The 23794-nt window shown below is 54.8% G+C and overlaps 1 protein-coding gene across 5 annotated transcripts in view; it reads left to right on the top strand.

The window, feature by feature from the left end:
- The window catches only part of RCC2 (regulator of chromosome condensation 2), a 38366-nt gene extending 15520 nt beyond the window's left edge, over positions 1-22846 (top strand). The window contains exons 7-15 of one of the 5 annotated variants that reach the window (XM_074558464.1): positions 310-398; positions 1906-1997; positions 2370-2392; positions 4755-4921; positions 8102-8282; positions 12528-12633; positions 12721-12793; positions 17964-18041; positions 22568-22846. In XM_074558464.1, coding sequence (XP_074414565.1) covers positions 310-398; positions 1906-1997; positions 2370-2392; positions 4755-4921; positions 8102-8282; positions 12528-12633; positions 12721-12793; positions 17964-18041; positions 22568-22672 — 914 coding nt within the window. In that variant the 3' untranslated portion in view covers positions 22673-22846. Of the gene's footprint in view, positions 1-309; positions 399-1905; positions 2021-2210; positions 2234-2369; positions 2393-4754; positions 4922-8101; positions 8283-12527; positions 12634-12720; positions 12794-17963; positions 18042-21453; positions 21540-22211; positions 22304-22567 lie in introns of those variants that run through there. The other 4 variants (XM_074558466.1, XM_074558467.1, XM_074558469.1 and 1 more) reach the window with 4 other exon arrangements.
- The last annotated feature ends 948 nt before the right edge of the window (positions 22847-23794 follow it).

Below are 23794 nucleotides of genomic sequence, written 5' to 3'. Positions count from 1 at the left end.
ACCCCAAATCCACTCCTTTCCCGGGAAAACTGCCCCAAATCCATCCCTTTCACCCCAAAAATCCAGAAAAACTGCCCTTAAATCTGCCCCTTTCACCCCCAAAATCCTGGGAAAACTCCAAATCCACCCCTTTTCCCCAAAATCCCAGAAAAACTGCCCCAAAATCCTCCCCTTTTGCCCCGAACTCCACCCCTTATTCCCCCAAATCCGCCCCTTTCACCCCTATATCCTGGTAGAACAACCCCAAAATCCCGTTTTTTCCCCCAAAATTCCCGTTTTTTCCCCCAAAATTCCCATTTTTTCCCACAGAGAGCGGCTCCGTGTTCGCGTTCGGGGAGAACAAGCTGGGCCAGCTGGGGCTGGGGAACCAGACGGACGCCGTGCCCAGCCCCACCCAGGTACCCCCAAAATCCCACATTTGGGGCAAATTCCAGGGATTTTGGGGCTTTTAGGGACAAATTCCCTAAAAACCCCTCGGGGTGCACAATTCCCTCCCAGCTGTGGTGGGGAGAGGAAAAGCCAAAAGGATTTGGAAATGGAATTTTGGAGGATTTTAGGGATTTTCGGGATTGTTGGTTTTCCCATTTCCCAAATTTTTTTGCTCCTGTTTTTTCAGCTTTTCCTGCAGGTCAGGGATTTCCCATGGAAAAATTCCCCTTTTTTTCCTCTGTTTTCTCATCCAGTTTTTCCTGCTTTTCCCGCAGATTTCCCATGGAAAATTCCCCTTTTTTCCTTTTTCCTCTGTTTTCTCATCCAGTTTTTCCTGCTTTTCCCAGAGATCAAGGATTTCCCATGGAAAAATTCCCTTTTTTTCCTTTTTCCTGTGTTTCCTCATCCAGTTTTTCTTGCTTTTCCCACAGATTTCCCATGGAAAATTCCCCTTTTTTTCCTTTTTCCTGTGTTTTCTCATCCAGGTTTTTCCTGCTTTTCCCAGAGATCAGGGATCTCCCATGGAAAAATTCCCCTTTTTTTCCTTTTTCCTGTGTTTTCTCATCCTGCTTTTCCCAGAGATCTGGGATTTCCCATGGAAAATTGCCCTTTTTTTCCTGTGTTTTCTCATCCTGCTTTTCCCACAGATCAAGGATCTCCCATGGAAAAATTCCACTTTTTTTCTGTGTTTTCTCATCCATCCAATTTTTCCTGTTTTTTCCAGAGATCAAGGATTTCCCATGGAAAATTCCCCTTTTTCCTGTGTTTTCTCATCCAGTTTTTCCTGCTTTTCCCGCAGATCTGGGATTTCCCATGGAAAAATTCCCCTTTTTTTCCTTTTTCCTGTGTTTTCTCATCCTGTTTTTCCCACAGGTCTGGGATTTCCCATGGAAAATTCCCCTTTTTTCCTTTTTCCTGTGTTTTCTCATCCTGTTTTTCCCACAGGTCAAGGATTTCCCATGGAAAAATTCCCCCTTTTTCCTCTGTTTTCTCATCCAGTTTTTCCTGCTTTTCCCACAGATCGAGGATTTCCCATGGAAAATTCCTTTTTTTTTCCTTTTTCCTGTGTTTCCTCATCCAGTTTTTCTTGCTTTTCCCACAGATTTCCCATGGAAAATTCCCCTTTTTTTCCTTTTTCCTCTGTTTTCTCATCCTGTTTTTCCCACAGATCAAGGATTTCCCATGGAAAATTCCCCTTTTTTCCTTTTTCCTCTGTTTTCTCATCCAGTTTTTCCTGCTTTTCCCAGAGATCTGGGATTTCCCATGGAAATTCCCCATTTTACCTTTTTTTCCAGGTGTTTCTGATCCCATTTTTCCAACTTTTCCTGTGTTTCTGATCCCCATTTTTGCTCTTCTCCCGCATTTCTGATCCCATTTTCCCGGATTTTCTGATCCCCCTTTCCCATTTTCCTGGATTTCCTGATCCCCCTTTCCCATTTTCCCGGGTTTCCTGACCCCATTCCCGTTTTTTCCCAGATCCTGTACAATGGGCAGCCGATCTCCAAGCTGGGCTGCGGGGCCGAGTTCAGCATGGTCATGGACTGCAAGGGGAACCTGTATTCCTTCGGGTGCCCCGAGTATGGGCAGCTGGGTACGGCATTTATGGGATTTGGGATCCATAAAAATGGGATTTGGGATCTATGGAATGGGATCATCCCATGGGATCCTGTATTCCTTCGGGTGCCCCGAGTACGGCCAGCTGGGTACGGGATCTATGGGATCAATCCATGGGAATGGGAATGGGATTTGGGATCATCCCATGGGAACCTGTATTCCTTCAGGTGCCCTGAGTACGGCCAGCTGGGTACGGGATTTGGGATCCATGGGATGGGATCACCAAGTGGGAATGGGATTTGGGATCATCCCATGGCAATGGGATTTGGGATTATCTCATGGGAATGGGATTTAGTATCATCCCATGGGATCCTGTATTCCTTCAGGTGTCCCGAGTACGGCCAGCTGGGTACGGGATTTATGGGATCCATGGGATCATCCCATGGGAATGGGATTTGGGATCATCCCATGGGAATGGGATTTGGGATCATCTCATGGGAACGGGATTTGGGATCATCCCATGGGAACCTGTACTCCTTCGGGTGCCCCGAGTACGGCCAGCTGGGTACAGCATTTATGGGATCTATGGAATGGGAATGGGATTTGGGATTATCCCATGGGAACCTGTATTCCTTCGGGTGCCCTGAGTACGGCCAGCTGGGTACGGCATTTATGGGATCATCCCATGGGAATGGGAATGGGATTTGGGATCACCCCATGGGATCCTGTACTCCTTCGGGTGCCCCGAGTACGGCCAGCTGGGTACGGCATTTATGGGATCTATGGGATCATCCCATGGGAACAGGATTTGGGATCTATGGAATGGGATCATCCCATGGGATCCTGTATTCCTTCGGGTGCCCCGAGTACGGCCAGCTGGGTATGGGATTTGGGATCAATCCATGGGAACGGGATTTGGGATCACCCCATGGGAACCTGTATTCTTTTGAGTGTCCCAAGTACGGCCAGCTGGGTACGGGATTTGGGATCTATGGGATCACCCCATGGGTTCATCCCATGGGAATGGGATTTGGGATCACCCCATGGGAACCTGTATTCCTTCGGGTGCCTCGAGTACGGCCAGCTGGGTACGGGAGTTATGGGATCAATCCATGGGAACGAGATTTGGGATCGTCCCATGAGAGTGGGATCACCCCATGGGATCACCCCATGGGAACCTGTATTCCTTTGGGTGTCCGGAGTATGGCCAGCTGGGTATGGGATTTGGGCTTATCCCATGGGATCATCCAGTGGAATTTGGGATCATCCAGTGGGACTGGGGCTGGTTTGGGATCATCCTGTGGAGTGGGGGCAGTTTGGGATGATCCCATGGGATCGGGGTGGTTCAGGGTGATCCCATAGGATTGGGGCGGTTTGGGATGACCCTGTGGGATGGGGGCAGTTCAGGATCACCCTGTGGAGCCAGGGCAGTTTGGGATGACCCCTTGGGATGGGGTGCTTTGGGATCAGGGCAGTTTGGAATGACCCCAGGGGATTGGGATGGTTTGGGATGACCCCGCAGGATGGGGCAGTTTGGGATCACCCCACGGGATCAGGGCAGTTCAGGATGATCCCATGGAATCAGGATGGTTCGGGATCACCCCCATGGGAAGGGGGCAGGTTCAGGATGACCCCACAGGATTGGGGCAGTTCGGGATCACCCTGTGTGGTCTGGGTGGTTTGGGATGACCCCGTGGGATTGGGGCAGTTTGGGATGATCCCATGGGATCAGGTTGGTTCAGGATGACCCCACAGGATGGGGCAGTTCAGGATCACCCTGTGGGTTTGGGGCAGTTCGGGTTTATACCATGGAATTGGGGCGGTTTCAAGATGACCCTGCAGGATCGGGGCAGTTTGGGATCACCCTGTGGGGTCAGGGCAGTTTGGGATGACCCCATGGGATTGGGGCAGGTTTGGGATGACCCTGTGGGATCAGGGCAGGATGGGATCACCCCATGGGATCAGGGCAGTTCAGAGTCACCCCGTGGGATCAGGATGGTTCGGGATCACCCCCATGGGAAGGGAGCAGGTTCAGGATGACCCCACAGGATCGGGGTGGTTCAGAGTGATTCTGTGGGATCAGGGCAGGATGGGATCACCCCACGGGATCAGGGCAGTTCAGGATCACCCTGTGGGATCGGGGTGGTTCGGGATGATCCCACAGGATGGGGCAGTTCAGGATCACCCTGTGGGATTGGGGCAGTTCAGGATCATGCCATGGGATCAGGGCAGTTCGGGATGACTTTGCAGGACCGAGGAGGTTCGGGATGACCCTGTGGGGTCAGGGCAGTTTGGGATGACCCCATGGGACTGGGGCAGTTCGGGATGACCCCACAGGATCGGGGCACTTCAGGATGACCCCTTGGGATTGGGGCAGTTCAGGATCACCCTGTGGGATTGGGGCACTTCAGGATCACCCCATGGGATTGGGGCACTTCAGGATCACCCTGTGGGATTGGGGCAGTTCTGGATCACCCCATGGGATTGGGGCAGTTCAGGATCACCCTGTGGGATTGGGGCAGTTCAGGATCACCCTGTGGGATCGGGGCAGTTCTGGATCACCCCATGGGATCAGGGCAGTTCTGGATCACCCTGTGGGATCGGGGCAGTTCTGGATCACCCCATGGGATCGGGGCAGTTCTGGATCACCCCATGGGATCGGGGCACTTCAGGATGCCCTCATGGGATCGGGGCAGGTTCAGGATGACCCCATGGGATCGGGGCGGTTTGGGATGCCCCCTCAGGCCGGCCGTGCCCCGTGTCCGTTGCAGGGCACAATTCCGACGGGAAGTTCATCGCGCGGGCGCAGCGCATCGAGTACGACTGCGAGCTGCTGCCGCGGCGCGTGGCGCTCTTCGTGGAGCGCACCAAGGACGGGCAGGTGCTGCCCGTGCCCAACGTCGTGGTCAGGGACGTGGCCTGCGGGGCCAACCACACGGTACGGGAGGGTGGGAATGTGGGATTGGGAATGTGGGATCGGGAATGTGGGATAATGGGACTGAGATAATGGGAATGGGTCAGGGACGTGGCCTGCGGGGCCAACCACACGGTACGGGAGGGTGGGAATGGGAATGTGGGATTGGGAATGTGGGATTGGGAATGTGGGATTGGGAATGTGGGATTGGGATAATGGGAATGGATCAGGGACATGGCCTGCAGGGCCAACCACACAGTATGGGAGTGTGGGATTGGGAATGTGGGATTGGGAATGGGTCAGGGATGTGGCTTGTGGGGCCAACCACACGGTACAGGAGTGTGGGAATGTGGGATTGGGATAATGGGATTGGGAATGTGGGATTGGGATAATGGGATTGGGATAATGGGAATGGATCAGGGACATGGCCTGCAGGGCCAACCACATGGTATGGGAGTGTGGGAATGTGGGATCGGGAATGTGGGATCGGGAGTGTGGGATTGGGATAACAGGAATGGGTCAGGGATGTGGCCTGCAGGGCCAACTACACGGTACAGGAATGTGGGATTGGGATAATGGGATCAGGATAATGGGAATGGGTCAGAGACGTGGCCTGCAGGGCCAACTACACGGTACTGGAGTGTGGGAATGTGGGATCGGGATAATGGGAATGGGAATGTGGGATTGGGATAATGGGAATGGGTCAGGGACGTGGCCTGTGGGGCCAACCACACAATACGGGAGTGTGGGAAAGTGGGATTGGGATAATGGGATCGGGATAACGGGAATGGGTCAGGGACGTGGCCTGCGGGGCCAACCACACGGTACGGGAGTGTGGGAATGTGGGATTGGGAATGTGGGATTGGGAATGTGGGAATGGGTCGGGAATGTGGCCTGCGGGGCCAACCACACGGTACGGGAGGGTGGGGATGGGAATGTGGGATTGGGAATGTGGGATTGGGAATGTGGGAATGGGTCAGGGACGTGGCCTGCGGGGCCAACCACACGGTACGGGAGTGTGGGAATGTGGGATCGGGATAATGGGATTGGGAATGTGGGATCGGGATAATGGGATCGGGATAATGGGATTGGGATAACGGGATTGGGAATGTGGGAATGGGAATATGGGATTGGGAATGGGTCAGAGACATGGCCTGCAGGGCCAACTACACAGTACAGGAGTGTGGGAATGTGGGATCGGAATAATGGGATCGGGTTAATGGGATCGGGATAATGGGAATGGGTCAGGGACGTGGCCTGTGGGGCCAACCACACGATACGGGAACGTGGGAATGTGGGATTGGGAATGTGGGATAATGGGACTGGGATAATGGGAATGGGTCAGGGTCATAGCCTGCTGGGCCAACCACACAGTGTGGGAAGGTGGGAATGGGATAATGGGATTGGGAATGTGGGAATGGGTCAGGGACGTGGCCTGCGGGACCAACCACACAATACGGGAGTTTGGGAATATGGGATCGGGATAATGGGATCAGGATAATGGGATTGGGAATGTGGGAATGGGTCAGGGACGTGGACTGCAGGGGCAACTACACGGTACGGGAATGTGGGAATATGGGATTGGGATAATGGGATTGGGTCAGGGATGCGGCCTGCGGGGCCAACCACACAGTACGGGAATGTGGGATTGGGATAATGGGATCAGGACAATGGGAATGGGTCAGGGACGTGGCCTTCGGGGCCAACCACACAGTACAGGAATATGGGATCAGGAATGTGGGAATGGGATAATGGGAATGGGTGCAGGAATGGGAATGGGAGAGGGCAGCTCTCAGCCCCTGCTCCCCCCTTCCCAGCTGGGGCTGCATTCCCAGGAATGGCTTTTCCTGGGATTTGGTATCTCTGAACCCCTGCTCCCTCCCTCCATCCCAGCTGGTGCTGCATCCCAGAAGCGCGTGTTTCCTGGGATTTGGGATCTCTGAGGCTGTTTTCCCTGTTTTCCCTGTTTTCCGTGTTTCCCAGCTGGTGCTGGACTCCCAGAAGCACGTGTTTCCTGGGATCTGGGATTTGGGATCTGGGATTTGGGATTTGGGATCTGAGGCTGTTTTCCCTACTCCCAGAAGTGCGTGTTCTCCTGGGATCTGGGATTTGGAATTTGGTGTTTGGGATTTGGGATCTGAGGAAGTTTTTCCTTGTTTCTCAGCTGATGCTGGATTCCCAGAAGCGCGTGTTCTCCTGGGATTTGGGATTTGGTGTTTGGGGTTTGGGATTTCTGAGGCTGTTTTCCCTGTTTTCCGTGTGTCCCAGCTGGTGCTGGACTCCCAGAAGCGCGTGTTCTCCTGGGATCTGGGATTTGGTGTTTGGGATTTGGGATCTGAGGCTGTTTTCCCTGTTTTCCCTATTCCCAGCTGGTGCTGGATCCTAGAAGCGCGTGTTCTCCTGAGATTTGGGATTTGGGATATCTGATGTGCTGTTTCCCCTGTGTCCCAGCTGGTGCTGGATTCCCAGAAATGCGTGTTCTCCTGGGATCTGGGATTTGGGATCTGAGGCTGTTTTCTGTGTTTCCCAACTGGTGCTGGACTCCCAGAAGCGCGTGTTCTCCTGGGATCTGGGATTTGGTGTTTGGGATTTGGGATCTGAGGCTGTTTTCCCTGTTTCCCAGCCAGTGCTGGATTCCCAGAAGCGCGTGTTCCCCTGGGATTTGGGATTTGGTGTTTGGGGTTTGGGATTTGGGATCTGAGGCTGTTTTCCCTGTTTTCCCCATCCCAGCTGGTGCTGGACTCCCAGAAGCGCGTGTTCTCCTGAGATTTGGGATTTGGTGTTTGGGGTTTGGGATCTGGGATTTGGGATCTGAGGCTGTTTTCTGTGTTTCCCAGCCAGTGCTGGACTCCCAGAAGCGCGTGTTCTTTTGGGATCTGGGATTTGGGATTTCTGAGGCTGTTTTCCCTGTTTTCCCTATTCCCAGCTGGTGCTGGACTCCCAGAAGCGCGTGTTCTCCTGGGATCTGGGATTTGGGATCTGGGCTTTGGGATTTGGGATCTGAGGCTGTTTTCCCTACTCCCAGAAGCGTGTGTTCTCCTGGGATTTGGAATTTGGTGTTTGGGATCTGGGATTTCTGAGGCTGTTTTCCCTGTTTTCCCTATTCCCAGCTGGTGCTGGACTCCCAGAAGCGCGTGTTCCCCTGGGATTTGGGATCTGGGATTTGGGATTTGAGGCTGTTTTCCCTGTTTTCCCTATTCCCAGCTGGTGCTGGACTCCCAGAAGCGCGTGTTCTCGTGGGGCTTTGGGGGCTACGGGCGCCTGGGCCACGCGGAGCAGAAGGACGAGATGGTTCCCCGGCTGGTGAAGCTCTTCGACTTCCCGGGGCGCGGCGCCGCCCAGATCTACGCGGGATACACCTGCTCCTTCGCCGTCAGCGAGACCGGTGCGGACCTGGGATCCGGGAATGCCGGGGGGTGGCAGCGAGATGGGTGGGGTTTGGGAATGCCAGGAATGCTGGGGGGGAATGGCAGCAAGAGGAGTGGGATACAGGATTTGGGATTTGGGAATGCCGGGGGGGAATGGCAGTGAGAGGAGTGGGATCTGGGATTTGGGATTTGGGAATGCCAGAGAGGATGGCAGCGAGATGGGCGGGATACGGGATTTGGGATCCGGGATTTGGGAATGCTGGGGGATGGCAGCGAGATGGGTGGGATATGGGAATGTCAGAAATGCTGGGGGAATGGCAGCAAGATGGGTGGGATACAGGATCGGGATTTGGGAATGCCAGGGGGATGGCAGCGAGATGGGTGGGATTTGGGAATGCCAGAAATGCTGGGGGGAATGGCAGCAAGATGGGTGGGATATGGGATCCGGGATTTGGGAATTCTGGGGGGGATGGCAGTGAGATGGGTGGGATATGGGATTGGGATTTGGGAATGCTGGGGGGAATGGCAGCAAGATGGGTGGGATACGGGATTTGGGATTTGGGAATGCCGGGGGGCAATGGCAGTGAGATGGGTGGGATATGGGATTTGGGATTCGAGATTTGAGAATGCCAGGGGGATGGCACCAAGATGGGTGGGATTTGGGAATGCCAGAAATGCTGGGGGGGAATGGCAACGAGATGGGTGGAATTTGGGATTTGGGATTCGGGATTTGGCTGGGGAGGATGGCAGAGAGATGGGTGGGTTTTGGGAATGCCAGGAATGCTGGGGGGAATGGCAGCAAGATGGGTGGGATTTGGGATCCGGGATTTGGCTGGGGAGGATGGCAGTGAGACAGATGGGATTCAGGATTTTGGGATTCGGGAATACTTGGGGGGATGGCAGTGAGACAGGTGGGATACGGGATTTGGGATTCGGGATTTGGGAATGCCAGGGGGATGGCAGTGAGATGGGTGGGATTTGGGAATTCTGGGGGGGATGGCAGAGAGATGGGTGGGATACAGAATCAGGATTTGGGAATACTTGGGGGGATGGCAGTGGGGGGATGGCAGTGAGACAGGTGGGATTTGGGAATGCCAGAAATGCTGGGGGGAATGGCAGCAAGATGGGTGGGATACAGGATTTGGGATTTGGGATTTGGGAATGCCGGGGGGGATGGCAGTCAGAGGAGTGGGATATGGGATTTGGGATTCGGGATTTGGGAATGCCGGGGGGATGGCAGCAAGATGGGTGGGATTTGGGGATGCCAGAAATGCTGGGGGGAATGGCAGCAAGATGGGTGGGATACGGGATTTGGGATTTGGGAATTCTGGGGGATGGCAGCTAGATGGGTGGGATTTGGGATCCGGGATTTGGCTGGTGAGGATGGCAGTGAGACAGGTGGGATTCAGGATTTGGGATTCGGGATTTGGGAATGCCAGGGAGGATGGCAGAGAGACGGGTGGGATACGGGATTGGGATTTGGGAATGCCAGAGAGGATGGCAGCGAGATGGGCGGGATATGAGATTTGGGATCCGGGATTTGGGAATGCCGGGGGGGTGGCAGTGAGATGGGTGGGATTTGGGAATGCCAGGAATGCTGGGGGGAATGGCAACGAGATGGGTGGGATTCGGGATTTGGGATTCGGGATTTGGGAATGCCGGGGGGGAATGGCAGTGAGATGGGTGGGATACGGGATTTGGGATTTGGGAATACTTAGGGGGATGGCAGCGAGATGGGTGGGATTTGGGAATGCCAGAAATGCTGGGGGGAATGGCAGCAAGATGGGTGGGATACGGGATTTGGGATCTGGGATTTGGGAATGCCAGGGGGATGGCAGTCAGAGGAGTGGGATATGGGATTTGAGATTCGGGATTTGGGAATGCCAGGAGGGGAATGGCAGTGAGAGGAGTGGGATCTGGGATTTGGGAATGCCAGGGAGGTGGCAGCAAGATGGGTGGGATTTGGGATCCGGGATTTGGGAATTCTGGGGGAGATGGCAGTAAGATGGGTGGGATACAGGATTTGGGATTTGGGAATGCCAGGGAGGTGGCAGCAAGATGGGTGGGATTTGGGATCCGGGATTTGGCTGGGGAGGATGGCAGTGAGACAGGTGGGATTCAGGATTTTGGGATTCGGGATTTGAGAATGCCGGGGGGGAATGGAAGTGAGAGGAGTGGGATATGGGATTTGGGATTCGGGATTTGGGAATGCTGGGGGGAATGGCAGCAATATGGGTGGGATACGGGATTTGGGATTCGGGATTTGGGAATGCCAGGGAGGATGGCAGAGAGACAGGTGGGATACAGGATCTGGGATTTGGGAATGCTGGGGGATGGCAGCGAGATGGGTGGGATTTGGGATCCGGGATTTGGCTGGGGAGGATGGCATTGAGACAGGTGGGATTCAGGATTTTGGGATTCGGGATTTGAGAATGCCAGGGGGATGGCAGCAAGATGAGTGGGATTCAGGATTTGGGAATACTTGGGGGGATGGCAGTGAGACAGGTGGGATTTGGGATTTGGGAATGCCAGGAGGATGGCAGTGAGATGGGTGGGATTCGGGATTTGGGATTTGGGAATGCTGAGGGTGATGGCAGAAGATGGATGGGAATACAGAATCTGGGATTTGGGAATGCTGGGGGAAATGGCAGTGGGACAGATGGGAATTTGGGATCTGGGAATGCTGGGGGGCTGTCAGTGAAACAGGTGTGAATTTGGGATTTGGGAGTGCTGAAGGGGGCCCGGCATCGAGGCAGATGGGAATGCCAGGATTCCGGGATTTGGGAATGCTGGGAGAAAGGTGGACTGACATGTGGGATTCCCAGGGATTTGGGAACTCCAGGGAGCCATGGCCTGATAGGTGGGATCCCAGAGATCCCTGACAGGTGGGAATGCCAGGATTTGGGAATTCTGGGGGATCTGTGCCCTGACAGATGGATCTCAGGGATCCCTGACAGTTGGGATTCCCAGGATTTGGGAATTCCAGGATCTGTGCCCTGACAGGTGGGATTCCTGGGATTTGGGAATTCCAGGATCCCTGACAGTTGGGATTTCCCAGATTTGGGAATTCCAGGCTCCGTGCCCTGACAGGTGGGATTCCTGGGATTTGGGAATTCCAGGATCAGTACCCTGACAGGTGGGATTGCTGGGATTGGGAATTCTGGAATCTGGGATCCCTGACAGGTGGGATTGCTGGGATCCCTGACAGGTGGGATTTCCCAGATTTGGGAATTCCAGGCTCCGTGCCCTGACAGGTGGGATTCCTGGGATTTGGGAATTCCAGGATCCCTGACAGGTGGGGTTCCTGGGATCCCTGACAGTTGGGATTCCTGGGATTTGGGAATTCTGGAATCTGGGATCCCTGACAGGTGGGGTTCCTGGGATCCCTGGCAGTTGGGATTCCCAGGATTCGGGAATTCTGGAATCCCTGACAGGTGGGGTTCCTGGGATCCCTGACAGTTGGAATTTCCCAGGATTTGGGAATTCCAGACTCCGTGCCCTGACAGTTGGGATTCCCAGGATTTGGGAATTCCAGGATCTGTGCCCTGACAGGTGGGATTCCTGGGATTTGGGAATTCCAGGATCCCTGACAGTTGGGATTTCCCAGATTTGGGAATTCCAGGATCCCTGACAGGTGGGATTGCTGGGATTGGGAATTCTGGAATCTGGGATCCCCTGACAGGTGGGATTGCTGGGATCCCTGACAGTTGGGATTCCCAGGATTTGGGAATTCTGGAATCTGGGATCCCTGACAGGTGGGGTTCCTGGGATCCCTGACAGTTGGGATTCCCAGGATTTGGGAATTCTGGAATCTGGGATCCCTGACAGGTGGGATTGCTGGGATTGGGAATTCTGGAATCTGGGATCCCTGACACGTGGGGTTCCTGGGATCCCTGACAGTTGGGATTTCCAGAATTCGGGAATTCCGGGCTCCGTGCCCTGACAGGTGGGGTTCCTGGGATTGGGAATTCTGGAATCTGGGATCCCTGACAGTTTGGATTTCCCAGATTTGGGAATTCCAGGCTCCGTGCCCTGGCAGGTGGGATTCCTGGGATTTGGGAATTCTGGAATCTGGGATCCCTGACAGGTGGGATTGCTGGGATCCCTGACAGTTGGGATTCCCAGGATTTGGGCATTCCGGGCTCCGTGCCCTGACAGGTGGAATTCCTGGGATTTAGGAATTCTGGGATCAGTACCCTGACAGTTGGGATTCCCAGGATCCGGGAATTCCGGGCTCCGTGCCCTGACAGGCTCCCTTGCAGGTGGGTTGTTCTTCTGGGGCGCCACCAACACCTCCCGGGAGTCCACCATGTACCCCAAGGCCGTGCAGGACCTGTGCGGGTGGAAGATCCGCAGCCTGGCCTGCGGGTGAGTGCGGATGCGGGAACTGCCGACCCCAAATCCCGGGATCGGGGCCCTGGGACACCCGGGGATCAGGGATCGCCTCCCTTGCAGGAAGAGCTCCGTCATCGTGGCGGCCGACGAGAGCACCATCAGCTGGGGGCCCTCGCCCACCTTCGGGGAGCTGGTAAGGAATGAGACCCCAAAACCCCAAATAAAACCTACACTGGCACCCCATATAAACCCCAAATAAACCCCAAATCCCACAAACTGACACCACAAATAAACCCCAAATAAAACCCCAAAACCCCAAATAAACCCCAAACTGACACCCCAAAAAACCCCAAATAAACCCCAAACTGACACCCCATATAAACCCCAAATAAACCCCAAATCCCACAAACTGACACCACAAATAAACCCCAAATAAAACCCCAAAACCCCAAATAAACCCCAAACTGACACCCCAAAAACCCCAAACTGACATCCCAAACCCACCATCAGCTGGGGGCCCTCGCCCACCTTCGGGGAGCTGGTAAGGAATTACACCCCAAAAAATACCCCAAATAAACCCCAAATTGGCACCCCAAATAAAACCCCAAAACCCCAAATAAACCCCAAACTGACACCACAAATAAACCCCAAATAAACCCCAAATAAAACCCCAAAACCCCAAATAAAACCCCAAATAAATCCCAAATAAACCCCAGACTGACACCCCAAAAACCCCAAACTGACATCCCAAACCCACCATCAGCTGGGGGCCCTCGCCCACCTTCGGGGAGCTGGTAAGGAATGAGACTCCAAAACCCCAAATAAAACCTACACTGGCACCCCATATAAACCCCAAATAAACCCCAAATCCCACAAACTGACACCACAAATAAACCCCAAATAAAACCCCAAAACCCCAAATAAACCCCAAACTGACACCCCAAAAAATCCCAAATAAACCCCAAACTGACACCCCATATAAACCCCAAATAAACCCCAAATCCCACAAACTGACACCACAAATAAACCCCAAATAAAACCCCAAAACCCCAAATAAACCCCAAACTGACACCCCAAAAACCCCAAACTGACATCCCAAACCCATCATCAGCTGGGGGCCCTCGCCCACCTTCGGGGAGCTGGTAAGGAATGACACCCCAAAAACCCCAAATAAACCCCAAATAAACCCCAAACTGACACCACAAATAAACCCCAAACTGACACCCCAAATCCCCCAAAGTGACACCCCAAAAACCCCAAACTGACATCCCAAACCCACCATCAGCTGGGGGCCCTCGCCCACCTTCGGGGAGCTGGTAATGAATGATACCCCAAAAAATACCCCAAATAAACCCCAAATAAAACCCCAAAACCCCAAATAAACCCCAAACTGACACCACAAATAAACCCCAAACTGACACCCCAAATCCCCCAAACTGGCACCCCAAATCCCACAAACTGACACCACAAGCCCACCATCAGCTGGGGGCCCTCGCCCACCTTCGGGGAGCTGGTAAGGAATGACACCCCAAAAAACCCCAAATAAACCCCAAATAAAACCCCAAAACCCCAAATAAACCCCAAACTGACACCCCAAAAAACCCCAAATAAACCCCAAATCCCCCAAACTGGCACCCCAAATCCCACAAACTGACACCACAAGCCCACCATCAGCTGGGGGCCCTCGCCCACCTTCGGGGAGCTGGTAAGGAATGAGACCCCAAAAAATACCCCAAATAAACCCCAAATAAAACCCCAAAACCCCAAATAAACCCCAAACTGACACCCCAAAGAAACCCCAAATAAACCCCAAACTGACACCCCAAATCCCCCAAACTGACACCACAAATAAACCCCAAACTGACACCCCAAAAACCCCAAACTGACATCCCAAACCCACCATCAGCTGGGGGCCCTCGCCCACCTTCGGGGAGCTGGTAAGGAATGACACCCCAAAAAACACCCCAAATAAACCCCAAATAACACTCAAAATTCCCATAACTGACACCCCAAATGACACCCCAAATCCCCCAAACTGACACCCCAAACCCACCATCAGCTGAGGCTCCTCACTCACCTTTAAGGAGCTGGTACTGAATGAAACCCCCCCAAAAAACCCCAAATAAACCCCGAAAACCCCAAAGGGACACCCCAAATCCCCCAAACCCTGGGGCCTTACTGAGCATTCCTGTCCGTGGGGTGTTCCCACAGGGACATGGGGACCACAACCCTGAATCCCCAAAGGGACACCCCAAATCCCCCAACCCCACTGAGAATTTCCTGTCCGTGGGGTGTTCCCACAGGGATATGGGGACCACAACCCCAAATCCCCCAAAGGGACACCCCAAAACCCCAAATCCCCCAAAACCCTGGGACCTTACTGACTGTTCTCTGTCCACGGGGTGTTCCCACAGGGATATGGGGACCACAAACCCAAATCCCCCAAAGGGACACCCCAAATCCCCAAAACCCCAAACCCCACTGACCATTCCCTGTCCACGGGGTGTTCCCACAGGGATATGGGGATGACAAATCCCAAATCCCCCAAAGGGACACCCCAAATCCCCCAAATCCCACTGAGCATTCCTGTCCATGGGATGTTCCCACAGGGATATGGGGACCACAACCCCAAATCCCCCCAAAGGGACACCCCAAAACCCCAAATCCCCCAAACCCCACTCAGCATTTCCTGTCCATGGGATATTCGCACAGGGATATGGGGACCACAACCCCAAATCCCCCAAAGGGACACCCCAAAACCCCAAACCCCACTGACTGTTCCCTGTGCATGGGGTGTTCCCACAGGGATGTGGGGACCACAAACCCAAATCCCCAAAGGGACACCCCAAAACCCCAAACCCCACTGAGCATTTCCTGTCCATGGGATATTCGCACAGGGATATGGGGACCACAACCCTAAATCCCCCAAAGGGACACCCCAAATCCCCAAATCCCCCAAACCCCACTAACTGTTCCCTGTCCATGGGATGTTCCCACAGGGATATGGGGACCACAGCCCTAAATCCCCCAAAGGACACCCCAAAACCCCAAATCCCCCAAACTCCACGGGGTGTTCCCACAGGGTTATGGGGACCACAACCCTAAATCCCCCAAAGGGACACCCCAAATCCCCCAAACCCCACTGACCGTTCTCTGTCCATGGGGTGTTCCCACAGAGATATGGGGACCACAACCCCAAATCCCCCCAGGGATACTCCAAATCCCCAAAACCCCAAACCCCCCTGAGCATTCCCTGTCCATGGGATGTTCCCACAGGGTTATGGGGACCACAACCCCAAATCCCCCAAAGGGACACCCCAAAACCCCAAACCCCACTGACTGTTCCCTGTCCATGGGATGTTCCCACAGGGTTATGGGGATCACAAACCCAAATCCCCTAAAGGGACACCCCAAAACCCCAACCACCACTGACCATTCCCTGTCCATGGGATGTTCCCACAGGGATATGGGGATGAAAAACCCAAATCCCCCAAAGGGACACCCCAAATCCCCAAAACCCCAAACCCCACTGACCGTTCCCTGTCCTTGGGATGTTCCCACAGGGATATGGGAACCACAACCCTAAATCCCCCAAAGGGACACCCCAAAACCCCAAACCCCACTGACTGTTCCCTGTCCATGGGATGTTCCCACAGGATATGGGGATGACAAACCCAAATCCCCCAAAGGGACACCCCAAAACCCCAAACCCCACTGACTGTTTCCTGTCCGTGGGGTGTTCCCAGAGGGATATGGGGACCACAACCCCAAATCCCCCAAAGGGACACCCCAAAACCCCCAAACTCTGGGGCCTTACTGAGCATTCCTGTCCGTGGGGTGTTCCCACAGGGATATGGGGACCACAAACCCAAATCCCCCAAAGGGACACCCCAAAACCCCAAATCCCCAAACCCCACTGAGCATTCCCTGTCCGTGGGATGTTCCCACAGGGATATGGGGACCACAAACCCAAATCCCCCCAAAGGGACACCCCAAAACCCCAAACCCCACTGACTGTTCCCTGTCCTTGGGATGTTCCCACAGGGATATGGGGACCACAAACCCAAATCCCCCAAAGGGACACCCCAAAACCCCAAACCCCCCAAACCCTGGGACCTCACTGACTGTTCCCTGTCCTTGGGATGTTCCCACAGGGATATGGGGACCACAAACCCAAATTCCCCAAGGGGACGCCCCAAAACCCCAAATCCCCCAAACCCCACTGAGCATTTCCTGTCCATGGGATATTCGCACAGGGATATGGGGACCACAAACCCAAATCACCCCAAATCCCCAAATCCCCCAAACCCCACTGACTGTTCCCTGTCCATGGGATGTTCCCACAGGGATATGGGGACCAGAAACCCAAATCCCCCAAAGGGACACCCCAAAACCCCAAATCCCCCAAACTCCACAGGGTGTTCCCACAGGAATATGGGGACCACAACCCCAAATCCCCAAAGGGACACCCCAAAACCCCAAACCCCACTGAGCATTCCCTGTCCATGGGGTGTTCCCACAGGGATATGGGGACCACAACCCTAAATCCCCCAAAGGACACCCCAAGTCCCCCAAACCCCACTGAGCATTCCCTGTCCATGGGATATTCGCACAGGGATATGGGGACCAGAAACCCAAATCCCCCAAAGTGACACCCCAAAACCCCCAAACCCTGGGGCCTTACTGAGCATTCCTGTCCATGAGGTGTTCCCACAGGGATATGGGGACCACAACCCTAAATCCCCCAAAGGACACCCCAAAACCCCAAATCCCACTGAGCATTCCCTGTCCACGGGGTGTTCCCACAGGGTTATGGGGACCACAAACCCAAATCCCCAAAGGGACACCCCAAAACCCCAAACCCCACTGAGCATTCCCTGTCCATGGGATGTTCCCACAGGGATGTGGGGATGACAAACCCAAATCCCCCAAGGGGACACCCCAAATCCCCCAAACCCCACTGAGCATTCCCTGTCCATGGGATGTTCCCACAGGGATATGGGGACCACAACCCTAAATCCCCAAAGGGACACCCCAAAACCCCAAATCCCCCAAACCCCACTGAGCATTTCCTGTCCATGGGATATTCGCACAGGGATATGGGGACCACAACCCTAAATCCCCCAAAGGACACCCCAAAACCCCAAACCCCACTGACTGTTCCCTGTCCATGGGATGTTCCCAGAGGGATATGGGGACCACAACCCTAAATCCCCCAAAGGGACACCCCAAAACCCCAAATCCCCCAAACTCCACGGGGTGTTCCCACAGGGATATGGGGACCACAAACCCAAATCCCCCAAAGGACACCCCAAAACCCCAAACCCCACTGACTGTTCCCTGTCCATGGGGTGTTCCCACAGGGATATGGGGACCACAAACCCAAATCGTCCACGGCGGCGCAGGAGGTGAAAACCCTGGACGGGATCTACACCGAGCAGGTGAGGGCACCCCAAAGGGTGGGAGATGCACAGTGGGGCTCATCCCACCTGTGGGGTGATGGGAGGGGACATATGGGGACTCATTTGGGGTGGCTGAGGCTGTGTGAGCTCATCACACCCATGGGGTGATGGAGAGGGACACCTGTATTCCCATGAAATAATTTGGGGTGGCTGAGGCTGTGCCAAGCTCATCACACCTGTGGGGTGATGCAGGGAGGGAGCACCTGAATCCCCCTAAAATAAATTGGGGACACTGAGACCCTACACAGCCCATCCCACCTGTGGGGTGAGGGAGGGAGCACCTGGATCCCCCTAAAATAAACGGGGGGCTCATCACACCCATGGGGTGATGGAGAGAGGATACAGGAGGCCATTCCCTAAAATAATTTGGGGTGGCTGAGGCTGTGCCCAGCTCATCCCACCTGTGGGGTGAGGGAGGAGCACCTGAATCCCCCCTAAAATAAATTGGGGACACTGGGACCCTACACAGCCCATCCCACCTGTGGGGTGATGGAGAGAGGATACAGGAGGCCATTCCCTAAAATTATTTGGGGTGGCTGAGACTTCACACAGCTCATCCCACCTGTGGGGTGAGGGAGGAGCACCTGGATCCCCCTAAAATAAATAAAGGATGCTCATGGCACCCATGGGGTGATGGAGGGAGGATACAGGAGGCCATTCCCTAAAATAATTTGGGGTGGCTGAGACTGTGCCAAGCTCATCACACCCATGGGGTGAGGGAGGGAGCACCTGGATCCCCCTAAAATAAATTGGGGACACTGAGACCCTACACAGCCCATCCCACCCATGGGGTGATGCAGGGAGGCCCTTTCCCTAAAATGAACAGGAGTGGGAGGCCCTGTCAGGGATATGGGGCCATCCCATGGAATAAACAGGGACACTGAGGCCATAACTCATCACACGTGTGGGGTGAGGGAGGAGCACCTGGATCCCCCTAAAATAAATAGATGGAGGTGATGGAGAGAGGATACAGGAGGCCATTCCCTAAAATAATTTGGGGTGGCTGAGGCCGTGCCAAGCTCATCCCACCTGTGGGGTGAGGGAGGGAGCACCTGGATCACCCCAAAATAAACAGGGGGCTCATCACACCCATGGGGTGATGGAGAGAGGATACAGGAGGCCATTCCCTAAAATAATTTGGGGTGGCTGAGGCTGAGCCCAGCTCATCACACCTGTGGGGTGAGGGAGGGAGGATACAGGAGGCCATTCCCTAAAATAATTTGGGGTGGCTGAGGCCATGCCAAGCTCATCACACCCATGGGGTGATGGAGAGGGACACCTGTATTCCCATGAAATAATTTGGGGTGGCTGAGGTTGTTCCAAGCTCATCCCACCTGTGGGGTGAGGGAGGAGCACCTGGATCCCCCCAAAATAAATTGGGGACACTGGGACCCTATACAACCCATCCCACCTGTGGGGTGAGGGAGGAGCACCTGGATCCCCCCAAAATGAACGGGGACACCGAGGCTGTGCCCAGCTCATCACACCTGGCTATGCCCTAAAATAATTTGGGGTGGCTGAGGCTCCACACAGCTCATCCCACCTGTGGGGTGAGGGAGGGAGGGCAGGGGGGACCCTCCCCGTGGGTAAACCCAGGGGTGAGGCCGTGCCCAGCTCGTGACACCCGTGGGGTGATGGAGAGAGGGCACAGGAGGGCTGGTCCCTAAATCAAACAGGGAAACTGAGGCCGTTCCCTAAATTAAACAGGGAAACTGAGGCCATTCCCTAAATTAAACAGGGAAACTGAGGCCGTTCCCTAAATCAAACAGGGAAACTGAGGCCATTCCCTAAATTACACAGGGAAACTGGGGCCATTCCCTAAATTAAACAGGGAGGCCGTTCCCCAAATTAAACAGGGAAATTGAGGCTGTGCCCATCACATCCATGGGGTCATGGAGAGGGCACATGGGGCTATTCCCTAAATTAAACAGGGAAATTGGGGCCATTCCCTAAATTAAGCAGGGAAACTGAGGCCGTACTCAATTCATCACTTCCATGGGGTCATGGAGAGGGCACATGGGGCTATTCCCTAAAATAAACAGGGAAACTGAGGCGGTGCCCAGCCTGTGACACCCATGGGTCCCTCCCCTAAAACCAACAGGGAAACTGAGGCCGTGCCCAGCTCATCACACCTGTGGGTGATGCAGGGGGGGCACCAGGAGCTGCTCCCTAAAATAAACGGGGAGTGAACTGAGGCCGTGCCCAGCTCATCACACCCATGGGGCCCTCCCCTAAAGCAAACAGGGAAACTGAGGCAGTGACACCCACGGGTGATGTGTGTGAATCGCCTTTAAATAAACCCAGGCCATACACAGCTCATGGCACCAGGATCCAATCCCTAAAATAAACAGGGACACTGGGGCTGTGCCCAGCCTGTGACAGTGGGATCCATTCCCTAAAATAAACAGGGACACCGAGGCCGTGCCCAGCCTGTGACAGTGGGATCCATTCCCTAAAATAAACAGGGACACCGGGGCCGTGCCCAGCCTGTGACAGTGGGATCCAATCCCTAAAATAAACAGGGACACTGGGGCCTGCCCAGCCTGTGACAGTGGGATCCATTCCCTAAAATAAACAGGGACACCGAGGCCGTGCCCAGCCTGTGACAGTGGGATCCATTCCCTAAAATAAACAGGGACACCGGGGCCGTGCCCAGCCTGTGACAGTGGGATCCATTCCCTAAAATAAACAGGGACACCGGGGCCGTGCCCAGCCTGTGACAGTGGGATCCATTCCCTAAAATAAACAGGGACACTGGGGCCGTGCCCAGCCTGTGACAGTGGGATGCAATCCCTAAAATAAACAGGGACACTGAGGCCGTGCCCAGCCTGTGACACCCATGGGTGCCCTGCAGGGGGTGCAGGGCCCTTCCCTAAAACTCCCTTGGGATGCTCCAGGCCAGCCTGGATCCCAGCAGGCGGGCAGGATCCTGGGGAGGCTCTGTGTCCCCTCAGCTCCCCTTTCCCTTTTCCATGGGCAGTGTCCGCTCCTGGGTGACCCTTCCCAGTTCAGTTCCCAGTTCCATGGGCGTTCCCACTCCCAGCTGCCCCATTCCCAGTTCCATGGGTATTCCAGGTGACCCATTCCCAGTTCCATTGGCATTCCCACTCCCAGCTGCCCCATTCCCAGTTCCATGGGTATTCCAGCTGACCCATTCCCAGTTCCATGGGTGTTCCAGCTGACCCATTCCCGGTTCCATGGGTATTCCAGCTGACCCATTCCCGTTCCAGGTGCCCATGGGCTATTCCCATTCCCATTCCTGTTTCTATTCCCATTCCAGGTGCCCATGGGCTATTCCCATTCCTGTTCCTGACCCATTCCCATTCCTGTTCCCATTCCCCTTCCAGGCAACCATGGGCTATTCCCATTCCCATTCCCATTCCCGTTCCAGGTGGCCATGGGCTATTCCCATTCCCAGCTGACCCATTCCCATTCCAGGTGGCCATGAGCTATTCCCATTCCCAGCTGACCCATTCCCGTTCCAGGTGCCCATGAGCTATTCCCATTCCTGTTTCCATTCCCATTCCAGGTGCCCATGGGCTATTCCCACTCCCAGCTGACCCATTCCTGCTCCTGTTCCAGGTGCCCATGGGCTATTCCCATTCCTGTTCCCATTCCCATTCCTGGTGCCCATGGGCTATTCCCATTCCCGTTCCCTTTCCCATTCCAGGTGCCCATGGGCTATTCCCATTCCCAGCTGACCCATTCCCATTCCCGTTCCAGGTGGCCATGGCCTATTCCCATTCCCATTCCTGTTCCCGTTCCAGGTGGCCATGGGCTATTCTCATTCCCATTCCCTTTCCCATTCCAGGTGTCCATGAGCTATTCCCACTCCCAGCTGACCCATTCCCATTCCCGTTCCAGGAGGCCATGGGCTATTCCTGTTCCCATTCCAGGCAACCATGGGCTGTTCCCATTCCTAGTTGACCCATTCCTGCTCCCATTCCAGGTGCCCATGGGCTATTCCCATTCCCAGCTGACCCATTCCCATTCCAGGTGGCCATGGGCTATTCCTGTTCCCATTCCAGGTGGCCATGGGCTATTCCCATTCCTGTTCCCATTCCCTTTCCCATTCCAGGTGTCCATGGGCTGTTCCCATTCCCAGCTGACCCATTCCCATTCCTGTTCCCATTCCTGTTCCCGTTCCAGGTGGCCATGGGCTATTCCCACTCCCAGCTGACCCATTCCCTTTCCCATTCCAGGTGTCCATGAGCTATTCCCACTCCCAGCTGACCCATTCCCATTCCTGTTCCCATTCCCTTTCCCATTCCAGGTGGCCATGGGCTATTCCCACTCCCAGCTGACCTGTTCCCATTCCCTTTCCCATTCCAGGTGGCCATGGGCTATTCCCATTCCCAGCTGACCCATTCCCATTCCCGTTCCAGGTGGCCATGGGCTATTCTCATTCCCATTCCCATTCCCATTCCAGGTGGCCATGGGCTATTCCCATTCCCATTCCAGGTGGCCATGGGCTGCTCTCATTCCCATTCCCGTTCCCGTTCCAGGTGGCCATGGGCTACTCCCACTCCCTGGTGATCGCCCGGGACGAGTCGGAGGCGGAGCAGGAGAAGCTGCGGAAGCTGCCGGAGTACAACCCCCGCACCCTCTGAGGGGCCCCCGTCCCGCTCCCGCTCCCGCTCCCGCTCCTCCATCCCGGCCGCCGTGCTCCCCGCCCGCTCCCACCCCCATTCCCGGCTTTTGGAATTCCCCACCGCGGCCGGGCCTCCCGGCACGTCCCGCCCCGGGTTTTGTAGGGTCTGGCCTTGAATTGTTTTTTTATTTTATTTGTATTTTTCCGCAGCTTTTTTTTTTACTGTTTCCCGTTTTTCCAGCCCCGAATCTCCGCGGCTGCCGGCTCGGGATCACTTTGGGGATCTGATCCCGGCTTGGGATCCCTTTAGGGATCTGGGATCCCTAAAGAGCAGCTGCCAACACCTGGTTTTTCCCCTATATTCCCATTTTTTTCCCCCCAGTATTCCCATTTTTTGCTGGTTTTCCCTACTCTGGATGCTACAGTTTTTGAGATTTTCCCTTTCCCAGCCCTCCAGCATCCGCAGGGATCCCGGATCCCATCCCAGCAGCATTCCCGGGCTCCCCACCCTCGCCCACCCCGGGGACATCTCAGGGATCACGAGGGGAGTCCCAAAGGAATTTTTTTTCCCGGGAATTCGGGGTTTTTTTTCCTTCTGGCGGATGGTTTGGCCCGGGATCAGCCGGAATTCCCACATTCCCAGTTCCCTCCGTGCCAGGTCACTGTGCTGGAATCTCGAGGTGCCTTCAGGAGCAGAGCCCGGCTCTGCCCCGCGCCATTCCCGCTCCCTTCGGGCCGTTTTTAGGGATTCTCCTGGATTTTTCCATGGATTTTTGCTCCTTCCCATCTCCCCCGGGGCGGCGCTCGGGGAGTTTGCAGTAAAAAAAAATGGGTTTTGGTCAATTTTTGGGATCGGGGGTTGTTTTCCATTTTCCCAAATCTTGCTTTTTTAGCAGTGTTTAGGATGGAAATCACCAAAACCCTGCTTGGAGCCCCAAAAGCTGTGGGGTGGGGGGGGGGGTCATTCCCACATTCCAGAGGGGCCATTCCTGCATTCCTGAGGAATTCCGAGGGTTTGGGAAGGATCTGAGGGTGCCATTCCCACATTCCTGAGGGTCATTCCTGCATTCCCATGAGTCCATTCCCGCATTCCTAGGGAATTCCCAGATTTAGGAAGGATCCAGGAGGGTCATTCCTGCAT

Source organism: Zonotrichia albicollis, chromosome 25 (genome assembly GCF_047830755.1).
Source record: "Zonotrichia albicollis isolate bZonAlb1 chromosome 25, bZonAlb1.hap1, whole genome shotgun sequence".
In the NCBI taxonomy this organism is placed as follows: Eukaryota; Metazoa; Chordata; class Aves; order Passeriformes; family Passerellidae; genus Zonotrichia; species Zonotrichia albicollis.
This window is presented reverse-complemented; position numbering and strand designations above follow the sequence as displayed.